At 40.8% G+C, this 14,914-nt stretch overlaps 1 protein-coding gene across 2 annotated transcripts in view; it reads left to right on the plus strand.

Annotated features, from left to right (window-relative positions):
- Dgk (diacyl glycerol kinase 1) overlaps positions 1 to 14,914 on the plus strand; it is a 107,485-nt gene that overhangs the window by 72,950 nt on the left and 19,621 nt on the right. Inside the window, exons 4-6 of one of the 2 annotated variants that reach the window (XM_003705005.3) lie at positions 9,670 to 9,804; positions 10,551 to 10,767; positions 13,383 to 13,544. In XM_003705005.3, coding sequence (XP_003705053.1) covers positions 9,670 to 9,804; positions 10,551 to 10,767; positions 13,383 to 13,544 — 514 coding nt within the window. The remainder of the gene's footprint in view (positions 1 to 9,669; positions 9,805 to 10,550; positions 10,768 to 13,382; positions 13,545 to 14,914) is intronic. The other variant, XM_076535215.1, reaches the window with a different exon arrangement.

A 14,914-nucleotide genomic window follows, 5' to 3' on the forward strand; every position in this document is an offset into this window, starting at 1 on the left:
TAAAATCCGATACACAGACTATTTTTGGTCGAAGCCCACCCCTCGATTTCGGTTTATTTGAACGTTTCTAAACGGGTGGAGGCAACACTCGCAAATGGTGTCTATATTTGTTTTAATCAATCTAAAATATGGTTTAGACTGTTAGTCGTCTGTCAACGCATCGATCTCCACCTAGTTTTTAACGCAGCAAATGTTTGATCTGCCTCGATTTAGTTCCGCGTCGAGAGAAGTGAAAATTCCGGCTCCAACTTTCATCTTTTTGCCGTTTCGTTGTTTCGTTTTATTTCCCCTTTTAATTCAATCTTCGCGAACTTCCATCGACGACCGTTTAATTTCCCTCGGTTTAACTTCTGGAGAAAACCCGGCGATTTTTTATTCAAGCCACGCCATTTTGAAGACAATCAAGTTGGAAATTTAATAGCTGTCCAGGAACGTTTCGTGCAGGGTATTGAACAGGAGAGGAGCTCGACTTTTCTTGCTGCGAAATAAAGAACTATCCAAAGATATTTGTCCACGGTTATTTGTACTGGTCCGTTATTAAAGCCGAAGCTTTCAATGGATATCCGCAGCGATACAAAGCTCGTCTTAAAACGAAAATACAACAGGAAATAGAGCTTATTGATTCGATCGTAAATGGAACAGCAGTTCTCGTTATCACGTTCGTATTGGAATTGTTCTACCGTTGCGTTCATCGATCGGAAGATAATCCGAATAATAAATCAAATAAAGAACAATAATTCCCGACATAGGAACCCATTCAATCTGAAATCGAGTAATTTTCAAACAAATTCCTGTTTACATGTTCTTTCTTAGAAATACCTTTTCTAAAACCCTTCAGACAAATTAAGCCGAGTGTTAATTTAATAATTGAAACCGAGTCAAGTTCTCTACAATAGGACCTATTGTTTAGTATAATTACAAGCAACAAACGGTACAATCCTTCGAGGAAGGACACAAAGGATGCTCCTTCCAGGGAGACGTACAACGCAGAAACCTGTCCCAGACTCAGGTGAAAAGCTTATTATGTTTGAGCAAGGTGTGGATCCTCTCCATAAGAGGTTTAATTGAAACCGACCCACCTTCGGACAGGCAACCTTTAAGGTCTCCTTATAGCCAGTTACATGGACAATCGAGTTATTCCTGGCACCTGAATTGTTGACACTGTGCTCCACCCCCGTATCAAATGATCGAGCTCGTATAATACGTGCAAACACGCTGAGCAGCTTTCCGCGGGTGAATGAAAGCTTTCATTTTCAATTTTCAAAACTGATTACATGCCTCAGAAAATTCTGGAAGATTTATGTCTTCGTGCTGCTTCGAATGCGATGCGTTATGAGTTTTTTCAATTAGAGAGATTCAGGTTTAACGAGTACGTTGATAAGATTAATTATTTCAACTTTTTCGATGGGACATAGTTTCAAATGCTACGAGTATCAAAGGCATTACGAACTCATTAATGTCAGAACAGATACGGTTTAGCGTGCATCCGGTGCATGGAATTAACAAAGTTATATTTCCTTTGTGAAAGAACTTTGATCAACCCTTGCGATGGGTTTCAAGTTGCAGATTTCTCGGGCAGGTTCATTAATTTTTAGTATGGGTTGTGGATGCGACCTTTGTGAAGATATCTTAACTTGATACGTACGCTAAATATAGAAATTCAATATGGAGGTTAACAACAAGAAGTGATATTTTGTCAGATAGTTGTTCTTCTACTTACGATTATGCTTAATGATTGCTGTCATTCTTGATTTTCTTTGTAAACCCTCCTATGATATAGCTTTTGGTTTTATCTTATTGCCTGGTTATTAATATTTTTAAAAATGAATAATAGCTGACATTATTTTTAAATGTGTCTGTGGTTCTTCATGTAATTTAATGTCCTTCAATTATTCTAAGATAAAGTTAAAATTTCATGAAATTATTTTAAGATGACACCAAAGTGGACTGATGAAGATGTAATCAAAATGAGATATATTTATTGCCTGATTATTAATATTTTTAAAAATGAACAGTGGTATACATTATTTTCAAATGTGTCTGTGGTTCTTCATGTACTTTATTGTCTTTCAATTATTCTAAGATGAAGTTAAAATTTGATGAAATTATTTTAAGATGACACCAAAGTGAACTGATGAAGATGTGATCAAAATGAGATATATTTATTGCCTGATTATTAATATTTTTAAAAATGAACAGTGACATACATTATTTTCAAATGTGTCTGTGGTTCTTCATGTACTTTAATGTCCTTCAATTATTCTAAGATGAAGTTAAAATTTGATGAAATTATTTTAAGATGACACCAAAGTGGGCTGATGAAGATGTAATCAAAATGAGATATATTTATTGCCTGATTATTAATATTTTTAAAAATGAATAATAGCATACATTATTTTCAAATGTGTCTGTGGTTCTTCATGTACTTTATTGTCTTTTAGTTATTCTAAGATGAAGTTAAAATTTGATAAAATTATTTTAAGATGACACCAAAGTAGACTGATGCAAATCAGATATAGTTTGATACTTTGTAAAAAGTGTCTCAAAAATTGCTCACATGCATATAAAAATATGGATACATAGTTTCACAAAAAAAGAATAACACTTGAACATGATATTTCGACAGTAGGCTTATTTCCGTAGAACCAGAAGTTATGATGGCAGTGACATTTGAAAATGCCAAGTCCAACAAATCCAACAATGGTATCCTTTTTTCCTGTTTGACCTATATACCCGTCAACCTTATCGGGGTTATGACGACCTCTCGATGATGTCATCGTCCCGCTGACGTCACCAACACTCCCTTACGTGACCATTGAGAACGACCTCGTTTCTGTCTCCCTTCAAAGCCACCCCGTTCGCCTCACCCTTCGCGGAACCCCCCACTGTCTGTCTCTTCCCAAAGCTTAATGGCCGTGTCCTGTCTCATTCATGCGGATATTCCTTCGACCAACGAGCGTGACCCAGTTTCCGGGACATTCGTACGATCGTATTGGGGATAAGCTGGGATACAGTCGATCCGCGACTGATGAAAGAATTCTATTATTTCGATTAAGTCCGATAAAGGACTCCCTTTTCTTTCTTTGCAGTTTCTTTGCTCTTCGAGTACTTCCGACACCTACGGTTCTTGTTTTCTCGGGTTGATTGGATAAACGGCGGGAAGTTTAGTCAAAATTATGGAGGGATTTAGCTAAGTAGATATTGGACATCTAGGAATGGAAATGTACAAAGTTGGATGAATCTCATTTTGGTTCTACTGTTTGAGATTACATGGTGAAATGATGCAGAGATTAATACATGCATGACATAAGTATATCATTATTCTATGTATAACAAGTTGAATGTACAATAAGAAACTTAGCTTGAATGGTACAATACCACTGCAAAGTCAAATTAGAAGTTAAATTATTTCAGTTGAAAATAAATTTCCTAAACAATCTCTCTGTTCAAATGACCACTTCAAATAATCTACAACCAGATAAAATATTATATAAATGCTTTATAGACAGTTCAAATAATTCTCATATTTATATAACACACATAATCTACATCTATAACACACATCTCCATATGACACATATGACATATGATTCCGTATAATGTACATTACACCGCCGTTACATAAGAGTTATATTGAAAGGGTTAAGTAGCACTCAGAGAATAAAGAGGTCCAGAGTTTTGCAGCATTCGTATTACGTCCTCAAAGTTCTTCGATCGCGTCTACGAATTCAACTCGGTTACTGGCTAATAAAACTGGAATTGCTTCTTTCATGGTAATCCTACGCTTTAACCCTTTCGTTACGGTAGAACTAGCTGTCTATATAGAATTGCTGAATGGGGCTCCATGTCATAAGCGTGCATTTATAGCCTGAACAACGTCTGGCAATAAACAGTCTATAGCCCTTCATGGAGGAGGTATCAAGACAATTGTCGCTCGTAATATACCAACTTTTGTGGATAGAGATTATGGTCAATTGAACGGGGCGAATTGTGGGCGATTATAGGTAAATTTTAGGATTCGGGGTTTTCAAATTTTTATATTTTTGGATTTCTAAATTTTGGGTGAAATTTTTCATCTAAATTTGGATCAAATACCAATTTCCACACCCCAAATTTCTAACCCCCTAATTACTCAAATTTCCTAATACTTCCCTTCTCAAATTTCCACACCCCCAAATTGCTAAACCCCTAATTACTCAAGCTTCCAAATATCCACCCTCTCAAATCTCCACACTCCCAAATTTCTAACCCCCTAATTACTCAAATTTCCTAATACTTCCTTTCTCAAATTTCCACACCCCAAATTGTTAAACCCCTAATTACTCAAGCTTCCAAATATCCACCCTCTCAAATCTCCACACTCCCAAATTTCTAACCCCCTAATTACTCAAATTTCCTAATACTTCCTTTCTCAAATTTCTACACTCCCAAATTGCTAAACCCCTAATTACTCAAGCTTCCGAATATCCACCCTCTGAAATCTCCACACTCCCAAATTTCTAACTCCCTAATTACTCAAATTTCCTAATACTTCCCTTCTCAAATTTCCACACCCCCAAATTGCTAAACCCCTAATTACTCAAGCTTCCAAATATCCACCCTCTCAAATCTCCTCACTCCCAAATTTCTAACCCCCTAATTACTCAAATTTCCTAATACTTCCCTTCTCAAATTTCCACACCCCCAAATTGCTAAACCCCTAATTACTCAAGCTTCCAAATATCCACCCTCTCAAATCTCCTCACTCCCAAATTTCTAAGTCCCTAATTACTCAAATTTCCAAATACCTACCTCCCCAAATCTGCACACCCCAAATTTTCCACTCCCTAATCTCTCAAATTTCCAAATTCCTCCATCTTCAAATCTACCTCCCCAAATATCCACGCTCTAATTGTCCACCTCCCCAAATATCCACCCTCTAACTATCCACCTTCCCAAATCCCCATACCCTTAAATCCCCAATTTGCAAACCCCAAATCCCAAAAATATAATCTCTAAATTCCAAAAAGTAACGTCTAAAATGCAACGATCTTCCGTGACAAATAACAAAGGTGGTTTCATAAAAAGCAAGTGTTATGTCCAACGATACGTTAAGACGAACGTACGGTTATCTGGTCGTGGAGTGTCTGCGTCCTTCGCTTTGTGGCCATTCAAGATCGAAAGCTTTATCGTCCGTGGCGCTGAGGTTCCGCAGGGTTGAAAAAAAAATAAAAAGGAAAAGGGTGAAAGGCAACGCCCTCCGTCCTTGGTGCAGGAACATCGATAAATGTTCTCGGACGGGTCTCTCTTCAAATAAAACACGAAACTGGGTTGGTCATTAGAGACTTTCAGTTAGCTTGTTTCCTCATTAACTTTTGCGCTCGATTCGAAGAAATCAACGGGCCACTGTCAATTTATAATTCATGAAGTTTAATTCTTGGTGAAATAGTTACACAGATTATAAACTGGTACTTATAGTTTTTATAATACTGTAGTTTCTATAAGATTATGAAGACTATATTCTTTTTGATGAGGATTTAAGCTGTATCGCATGAAATAATTAATCATTCGCTACGTTTCAAAGGAGGCATTCAAAGGTTTTGAAAGCCGCCTGAAATAAATAGCCCAGCGCGTTTAATTGATATTCATGAACGGCAACTAATGAATGCTAATTAATTTCGCGGGAATTTGCTTGAAGGCGCCTATGGTTATCGATTATGTTAAATATCCACGTGCGTGCGTGCAAAGCGAAACGTTATCAGTGGAAAGCCAATTAATTAACAAGGAACTTGATAATGAAGTGTTTATGCTTTCGATGTGCTCAAAGATATTCGATACAAGTATTTAGTGTGACACTGTTTTCAAATCATCATTCTAAGGTTTCAAAATGCTAAAGTCCCATACTAGCAATTCCTCAAGTTTGCAATTTCGAAAATTTATAGTCTCAAGTTTGCAATTCCATAATTCTAAACTCCAAGCTTGGAATTCCATGACTTGCAATTCCAAAATTCTAAAGTTCCGAGGTTGCAATTCCAAAATTTGTAATTCCACGATTTTCAATTCCAAAATTCCGAAGTCCCAAGGTTGCAATTCCAAAATTTGCAATTCCACGGTTTGAAATGCTAAAATTTGCAATTCCACGATTCCCAATTCCAAAATTCTAAAGTTCCAAGCTTGCAATTCTAAAATATACAATTCCACGATTCCCAATTCCAAAATTCTAAAGTTCCAATGTTGCAATTCCAAAATTTGCAATTCCACGGTTTGAAATGCCAAAATTTGCAATTCCACGATTCCCAGTTCCAACATTCTAAAGTTCCAAGCTTGCAATTCCAAACTTTGTAATTCCAAACTTCGCAATCCCACGATTTTCAATTCCAAACTTCTAAAGTTCCAAGGTTGCAATTCCAAAATTTGCAATCCCACGATTCCCATTCCGACATTCTAAAGTTCCAAGCTTGCAATTCCAAACTTTGCAATCCCACGATTTTCAATTCCAAACTTCTAAAGTTCCAAGGTTGCAATTCCACGATACCCAATTCCAAAACTCTGAAGCCCCAAGTATCCAATTCCAAAATTCTAAACTCCCAAGTTTGCAAATCCAAAATTCTAAGATCCCAAGCTTGCAAATCAAAATTTTCAATTCCAAAATTCTACTACTGCCAAGTTTGCAATTCCAACATTCTAAAATCCCAAGGTTGCAGTTCCAAAATTTGCAATTCCAAAATTCTAAACTCGAACGTTTGCAATTCCAAAATTCTAAACTCGAACGTTTGCAATTCCAAAATTCTAAACCCTGAAGTTTGCAATTCCAAAATTCTAAAGCCCGAAGGTTTCAATTCCAAAATTCTAAAGCCCGAGGATTGCAATTCCAAAATTCTAAAGCCCGAAGTTTGCAATTCCAAAATTCAAAAGTTCCAAATTGGCAATTCCAAAATTCGGGAGTTCAAATTTGGCAATTCCAATATTCTGAGGTCCCTAATTTACAAAGTATCAGATTTCCAAAATTTCTGACTTGCAATTCCAAAATTCTAAAGTGTCAAAACCCCAAGAACTGAATCTTGGAAGGCCCAATTCCATTACCTGAACGCTCAATTTACCCGTCCGTCGAGTCTCCCATATATCAACCGCTAATTGCCTGTTCTGCAATTTAATTGCCTATATCTCGATTCCGCGAATAAAAAAATTTCAATTTAAATATAAAAGAGGGATCAAGTCGGCGCACAACAGCATTACGCGCGTGCACGATTCGTTTAACAAACGTATTTACCAACGAGAGGGTTAATTGCTTTTAAATCGGAACTTGCTTCTCCCCGTGACTGCGTTTCTCTTACCATATTGCAACTTTCTCGAGCGATATTACAACGTTCCACGCTTTTGATCAACAGGTATGCCAGCAGAGAGAAACATCGAACCAATTATAGCAATTACTTCGTTAACGAGCACCTGAATCTTCGTAAAATTTCATTCCGACATCGCGAAGCCATCGTCGACGTACAAAATCTTCGACGTAATCTTTCGTCAAATGCAATTTCGAGATGTAATCTCTTTAGTATTCCTGACCGAAAAGCAATCTCGATCGGAAAGTTCTGCGAGACGAATCGAAACGGTCAGATTGCACTTCGTTCGTAAACTGTTCTATCTTCATAGTGGCTGGATTACGCGTTAACAAGATTTAGATCACCGCATAATCCGTATACAATAGGCGTTGATCTGATGTGGTCTGGCTATATAGTCCGAGCAAACTGTTCAGCATTGCTGATTACACGACGGCCATTGTTATTATCGAGTTAATACGCGTTCGCGTTTTGGAAACCCGTGCTTAGTTATGGTAATTGGTGCTTTAAACTGCAAATCAATTTAAAATTGTACTGATTATATGAATAAACTTTATGCGTCCGTAAAAATTTATGGTTCGATCCCATTAGTTTGTACTTCAAATTTCTGCTTAATTCCCAGAGCAGGTGCAAATTGAATCGATGAGATTCGACACCTTCAATCTCCGCCATTTGAAATTCTATATCGACCTCTTGAGCTTCCATGTAAATGGTAATGGAAACTTGATATAAATCTATCGAACAATCGTAAAACTCCGCATGAATTATCCTATCTGAATGATCACTATTCCAAATATCCGAAAATGGAATCACTGAAACATAGTTCCAAAGATTCTGAAGCTCTCCCAGCGCAGATTCTGCACCGTTCAGTGTTGATTCTGAAGATTTCCAGAAGCTGGAAATGAGCGTAATTAGGTCTCAGGGGTGCAGGATCGTCGGCAGGTTCGATAGGTCAGCGTTATCGATATGCTCTCCCGTGGGGCCAAAATCCACCTAGAGTTCATAATTATCCGTATCTGCTCCCTCGAGTTATTAATATTTAACAAAGATCAATTCTGGAAGATATCTCGTCTAGGATAATCCCCTCTCATCCAAATCATATTGAATTCAGAACTCAAGAAATATAGAATGCAAATAAGTTAAATATTGGGAGGTTAAATAAGACTGTTACAACTATTGCAACGGGTGTTGCTTTGAGAGAAAGCGGTGTGTGAGAATTACAACGCGTGGTATTACAGCACGTGGGATTGCGACGCGTGGAGTTACAACGCATGGAATAGCGGCGCGTGGAATTACAACGCATGGGGTTGCAGCGCATGAGATAGCGGCGCGTGGAATTACATCACGTGGGATTACGACGCGTGAGGTAGCGGCGCGTGGAATTACAATGCGTGAGATAGCGGCGCGTGAGGTAGCAGCGCGTGGAATTCCAGCGCGTGGGATTGCGGCGCATGGAATTACAATACGTGGAATTCCAGCGCGTGGGATTGCGACGCGTGGAATTACAACGCATGGGATTACGACGCGTGAGATAGCGGCGCGTGGAATTACAATGCGTGAGATAGCGGCGCGTGAGGTAGCGGCGCGTGAGATAGCGGCGCGTGGAATTCCAGCGCGTGGGATTGCGGCGCATGGAATTACAATACGTGGAATTCCAGCGCGTGGGATTGCAGCGCGTGGAATTACAACGCATGGGATTACGACGCGTGAGATAGCGGCGCGTGGAATTACAATGCGTGAGATAGCGACGTGTGGAATCCCAGCGCGTGAGATTGCAGCGCGTGGAATTCTGGCGCGTGGAATTACGGCGCATGGAATTACAACGCATGGAATTCCAACGCGTGGAAATGCAACGCGTGGACTTCCAACGCGTGAAATTACAGTGCGTAGACCTCCAGCGCTTGGAATTACAACGCGTGGAATTCCAACACGTGACATTACGGCGCGTGGAATTACGACGCCCTGAAAGACGCGCTGAACTGCATCTCATCGAATTACAACGTCTCAAATTATGCCCGTTACACCTCGGTATCAACAAGAGCTAAATATAAATTGGAACGTAATAAGCTTCAGGAACAGATCCCGGGATGACGATTAAATTAAATTAAGTACCATCGATCCGGTTGCCCAATAAACGGCTCGCTGTTTCCAAATAGGTTACCATAAATAATCAACTTACTCGTATTTACCGGCGGATATGCTCCGTTGTTGATCATCCGCTCGAATTTTCACCCAAGTCCGAGCTGAAATTTCACGATTATTACGAATTAAACTCGTGTTGTGTTTATTCGTTCTAATTACATTAATTGGATGTAATCAAACCACTTGTTTTGACTCATGTTTTATTCTACAGGACATCGATTATGATGGATTCCGCAAGTTTCTGGACACCTATCTGGAGGTTGCGACACCTGACGAACTGTCCAGACATCTGTTTCTTTCGTTTGTTAAGAGGGTACCGCGTGGGGTCGATGGAAAGGCTTTTAAGGTATTGTATACTGTTTCATTAAGGGTTCTTTATTAATAGTTTAGTTTGGGGAGGATCTGGGAAATCCATAATAATTTAAACTTTCAAATTTTCAAATTGTTAAATTCCCATATTTTTAAGTGTGCAAATACTGAAATCTCTAAATCTGCAAATTCACACATGCTTAGATTCTCACATCCCCAAATTCTCACATGTCTAAATTCTCACATCCCCAAACTTTGAAGTCTTCAAATTCTTACATCCCCAAATTCTCACATCCCCAATTTCACTCATCCCCAAATTCCCACATCCCCAAACTCTGAAGTGTCCAAATTCTCATATACCTAAACTCACTCATCCCCAAATTCCCACATCCTTAAATTCCCAAATCCCTAAATTCCCACATCCCCGAATCCTCACATCTTCAAATCCTCACATCCCCAAATTCTCACGTCCCCAAACTCTGAAGTCTCCAAATTCTCACATCCCCAAATTCACTCATCCCCAAATTCTCACTTCCCCAAATCCTCACATTTCCAAATCCTCACATCCCAAAATCCTCACATCCCCAAACTCTGAAGTCTCCAAATTCTCACATGCCTAAACTCACTCATCCCCAAATTCCCACATCCCCAAATTCTCAAATCCCCAAATTCCCACATCCCCAAATCCTCACATCTTCAAATTCCCACATCCCCAAATCCTCACCTCTCCAAAAATCTCAAATTTCCAACACCAAAATAAACCCAACACAATTTCCCCCTTAGGAAATGGCAGTATTATCATCAACAACCGCCTGCGCAGCGATCACATCGCACACAACATCCAGCAGCAACGTGAACAGCACAGGTCTGCCAGGTGGCACATCGACGGAGAGTCACGGTGGATCATCGTTGGCCGATAAAATTCACGGTCTGACAGAGAAGTTGCAAGCGTTGGGACACCATAGAACGGAAAGCGAGGCCTCCACCAGAGCTCGTACCGGTACGTTCAGATTGCACCTTGAACTGTGACCTTTGGTTTTCGTAACGCGTTCACTGGCACGTTACCCACATGAATTATTTAATTGGTGTATTTTTAATTTCGAGTGTAAAGAAGCCATTATCGCTTTATTTCTCGTGGCTGTTTAATCCTTGAAACGTCGACGGAGGAGGGCTTCATTTAGAACGCCCTTCGGCGATAAATTTAGGTCTTTGATAAAGGTATTTACAGTGTAAACGCAATATGCATGCATGTGAACATGCAGAATCATCTTTTCACGAGCACTGGATTTGCAGCAATATTATGCAATATTAACTTCCGCTCTTGTTGAAAGGGGTTAATGCGACCGAAATGGTAGCAGATGCATATACGTCACGTATCATCCAAGAATACGTAGATCCCAGTTTCTCCGACAGAATTCGAATAATTAACAAAAAAGATTGACAATGATATACGAGAGACAGTTTCTATAAAATAACGAACGATTTCCTTTTATCATTTCGGCAGTCAGCTTGTTAGCCTTTGAACTCTAATTGATCGCACATTCTTCGTTCATGAACGTCAATTAAATTGATCGACAAATATCCCGAGCAATATTACTGACAGAACAATGCTCCTAAATGGATTTGTTCCACGATAACGAATCTCAAAAGCCTAGATTTCGATACAGCAAAAAATCGATCGACCGAACAAAATGGGTCAACAGGAATGATTACTGGTTTCATTCGCTGATATTATCTCGACATGAATCGACGAAGGTGTCAATTTTTTATTCTCGCGATTGCACGGTACATCAAAGTGTCCTATTGTTTCATGACAATGGACATGGACTACGGGTTTGAAAAAAACCGCTGAGCAATTACTGTTGTTGTATGCTCAATTGTTCGTTCTAATAAGAATTGCATATTGATCCTCTATTATGAGCGCGGGCGAGTGAAATTATTGTGTATGGAAATTAATTGCGCCTGACGTTGAATAATGGCGCGTTATATCCCCACCGTTGGGGTATAGTGAATTATATTGTAATACGGGGAATTACAGCGTATGGAATTATGGTGCGTGGAACTCTAGCGCGTGAGATTACGACGCGTGAGATAGCGGTGCGTGGAATTACAACGCATGAGATTATGACGCGTAGGATAGCGGCGCGTCAGATAGCGGTGCGTGGATTTCAACGCTTGAGATTACAATGCGTAAGATAGCAACGCGTGAGATAGCAGTGCGTGGAATTACTACGCGTGGAATTCCAGCGCGTGCGAGTGCGGTGCGTGGAACTACAACGCGTGGGATTATAGCGCGTGAAACTCCAGCGCGTGGAATTACAACGCGTGGAGTTCCAGCGCGTGGAGTTCCAGCGCATGGAGTTCCAGCGCGTGGGATTGCGGTATGTGGAGTTCCAACGTGTGGAATTGCAGCGCGTGGAGTTCCAGCGCGTGGAGTTCCAGCGCGTGGTGTTCCAGCGCGTGGAATTACAACGCGTGGAGTTCCAGAGCGTAGAATTACAGCGCGTGGAGTTCCAACGTGTGGAGTTCCAGCGCGTGGAGTTCCAGCGCGTGGAGTTCCAGCGCGTGGTGTTCCAGCTCGTGGAATTACAACGCGTGGAGTTCCAGAGCGTGGAATTACAGCGCGTGGAGTTCCAGCGTGTGGAGTTCCAACGCGTGGAGTTCCAGCGCGTGGAATTACAGCGCGTGGAATTACAATGTGTGGAATTCCAGCGCGTGGGATTGTGGTGCGTGGGGTTCCAGTGCGTGGAGTTACAGCGCGTGGAGTTGCAAGGCGTGGAATTCCAGCGCGTGAAGTTCCAACGCGTGATATTCCAACGCGTGGAGTTCCAACGCGTGGAATTACCGCGCATGGAATTACAACGCGTGGAATTATAACGCATGGAATTACATCGCGTTGCATCTCCACACCCTAAATTACACTGCATTCGCCCAAATAGCATTACACCGCACCCAGAGACCACGCATTGAACTGCAGCTCATCGAATTACAGCGTCTCGAATTATATCGCGTTATACCGACGCTTCGAATTACGGCGTGTTACATCTCCATACACAATATTATCACGCACCGTATAACCAAGGATCGGATCTTCAGCGAATATCCGATCCATCTCCATTCGTGTCAATGTAACAGCTGTCTACAGCAATAGTGCACGCAATCAATATACTTCCATTATACACTGTACCGCGTACTTTACGGTAAACTGGAACAGGATAGTCAAGATAATTTCCGTATACCCAATTTACTTTACCGATGTAAACTACGGTTTAACCCTCCAAAGATGCACTGTTATCTAACAATTTGACCATATTACCCCCTGACACACAATATCAGTTTCCGAATTTCGGATCCTTAATGCACCTTTCAAATGTTCCGTATTTGAGTTCGGGAACGTTGTCGATCAGGGTGTCGATTTACCATCGGCTCGCGTATCTGATTGATCGTGATCAAAGGACAAAAGCAGTCGCAAACAAGATGAACCCTTCGAGGCGTCCATTAGTTGCTTTCTGTCAGTAAATCGGGACTCGATAAATCAGAATGCTCCGTCTTACGTGTGTTCGGTCATTCGATCGCTCACTTCGCAATATCCTCTTGTTTCATCGGGGCTTCAAGGAAGCGTTCATCCCATACTGACGATACAGCACACATCCTACAGCTGCCACGACGTGATCGAGAAGAAGAGCACAGACAGCAGCCCGAGTCACAGCCAAATGTCACGGAATTCGTCCAGGAAGTCGAACAATTCGCTGCTCGTCAACAACGGGAAATTGGAAGGTAGGTCGAGTCCGATATTAACGACGCGTCTACCAATCTCTCTGCTCTTCTGGGATCCTTCCACTGATATTGTATTATATAACGGTATATGACATCGTAGATTGCACATAAGTAGATATCGATTCGAGTATTGGCTTTGCAATGGGACCACCTAACTTTATTAGTACCGATTCAAGTACTTTCCTTATATAATATCTCAGAGGACTTCATGTATTTCTCTTTTTTGCTAGATTCCCTGATTCGTTTTCTAGATTTTCAAATTCGTATTTTAGATTTCTAATATATTGTCTGCTTCGTTTTTCATAAGTATACATTAAGGTATACTTAGGATCAAATATTAGGTAGAACTCAATGAAAGTCCATATGAACTATGACATATAATTTTATTTCGAAATTTGTTTAATCTCAGCACGATTTGACTGACTTATAAAGGAAGAACATTCTTTCACTTCCATCGTACAATAATACAAATATTTGCTTTTATCAAAAGCCTATTTGAAGAGGAGTCAAATAGTTCACTCCGTACATCATACAAAAATAAATCATAAAAGTATGATTATAGGTAAGGAATATTTCTGACAACTTCACTGTTAATATACAGTTCATTAATATTTGACAAAATAAATTTAAAGATGAAGACAGTGTTCACATAATTAATGCAGGCCTAAAATGCAAAATTAGATGTGAACTCAAGATGTCAACATTAGATGTCAATAACGCTTGGAATTCCAGCGCGTGGAATTACAGTGCGTGGAACTTCAGCACATGGAATTGTAACGCATGGAATTCCAGCGCATGGGATTGTAGCGCGTGGATTTCTACCGCGTGGGATTGCGGCGCGTAGAATTACAACGCTTGGGATTAGAGCGCGAGAGACAGCAACGCGTGGAACTTCTACGCGTAGAATTCCAACGCGTGGGATTGTGACGCGTGAAATTTCAGCGCGTGGAGTTCCAGCGCGTGGAATTACAACGCGTGGAGTTTCAGCGCGTGGAATTACAACGCGTGGAGTTCCAGCGCGTGGAGTTCTTGGGCGTGAAGTACCAGAGCGTGGAGTTCTAGCGCGTGGAGTTCCAGCGCATGGAGTTCCAGCGCGTGGAATTACAGCGCGTGGAACTTCAGCACGTGGAATGGTAACGCATGGAATTCCAGCGCGTGGAATTGCGGCGCGTGGAATTACACCGCATGGGATTATGGCGCATGAGATAACAACGCGTGGAAATACTACGCGTGGGATTGCGGCGCGTGGAATTCCAGCGCATGGAATTAGAGCGCGTGGAACTTCAGCACGTGGAATTGCAACGCATGGAATTCCAGCGCGTGGAATTACACCGCATGGGATTATGGCGCGTGAGATAACAACGCGTGGA

Source organism: Megachile rotundata, chromosome 9, assembly GCF_050947335.1.
Source record: "Megachile rotundata isolate GNS110a chromosome 9, iyMegRotu1, whole genome shotgun sequence".
NCBI classification, from domain to species: Eukaryota; Metazoa; Arthropoda; class Insecta; order Hymenoptera; family Megachilidae; genus Megachile; species Megachile rotundata.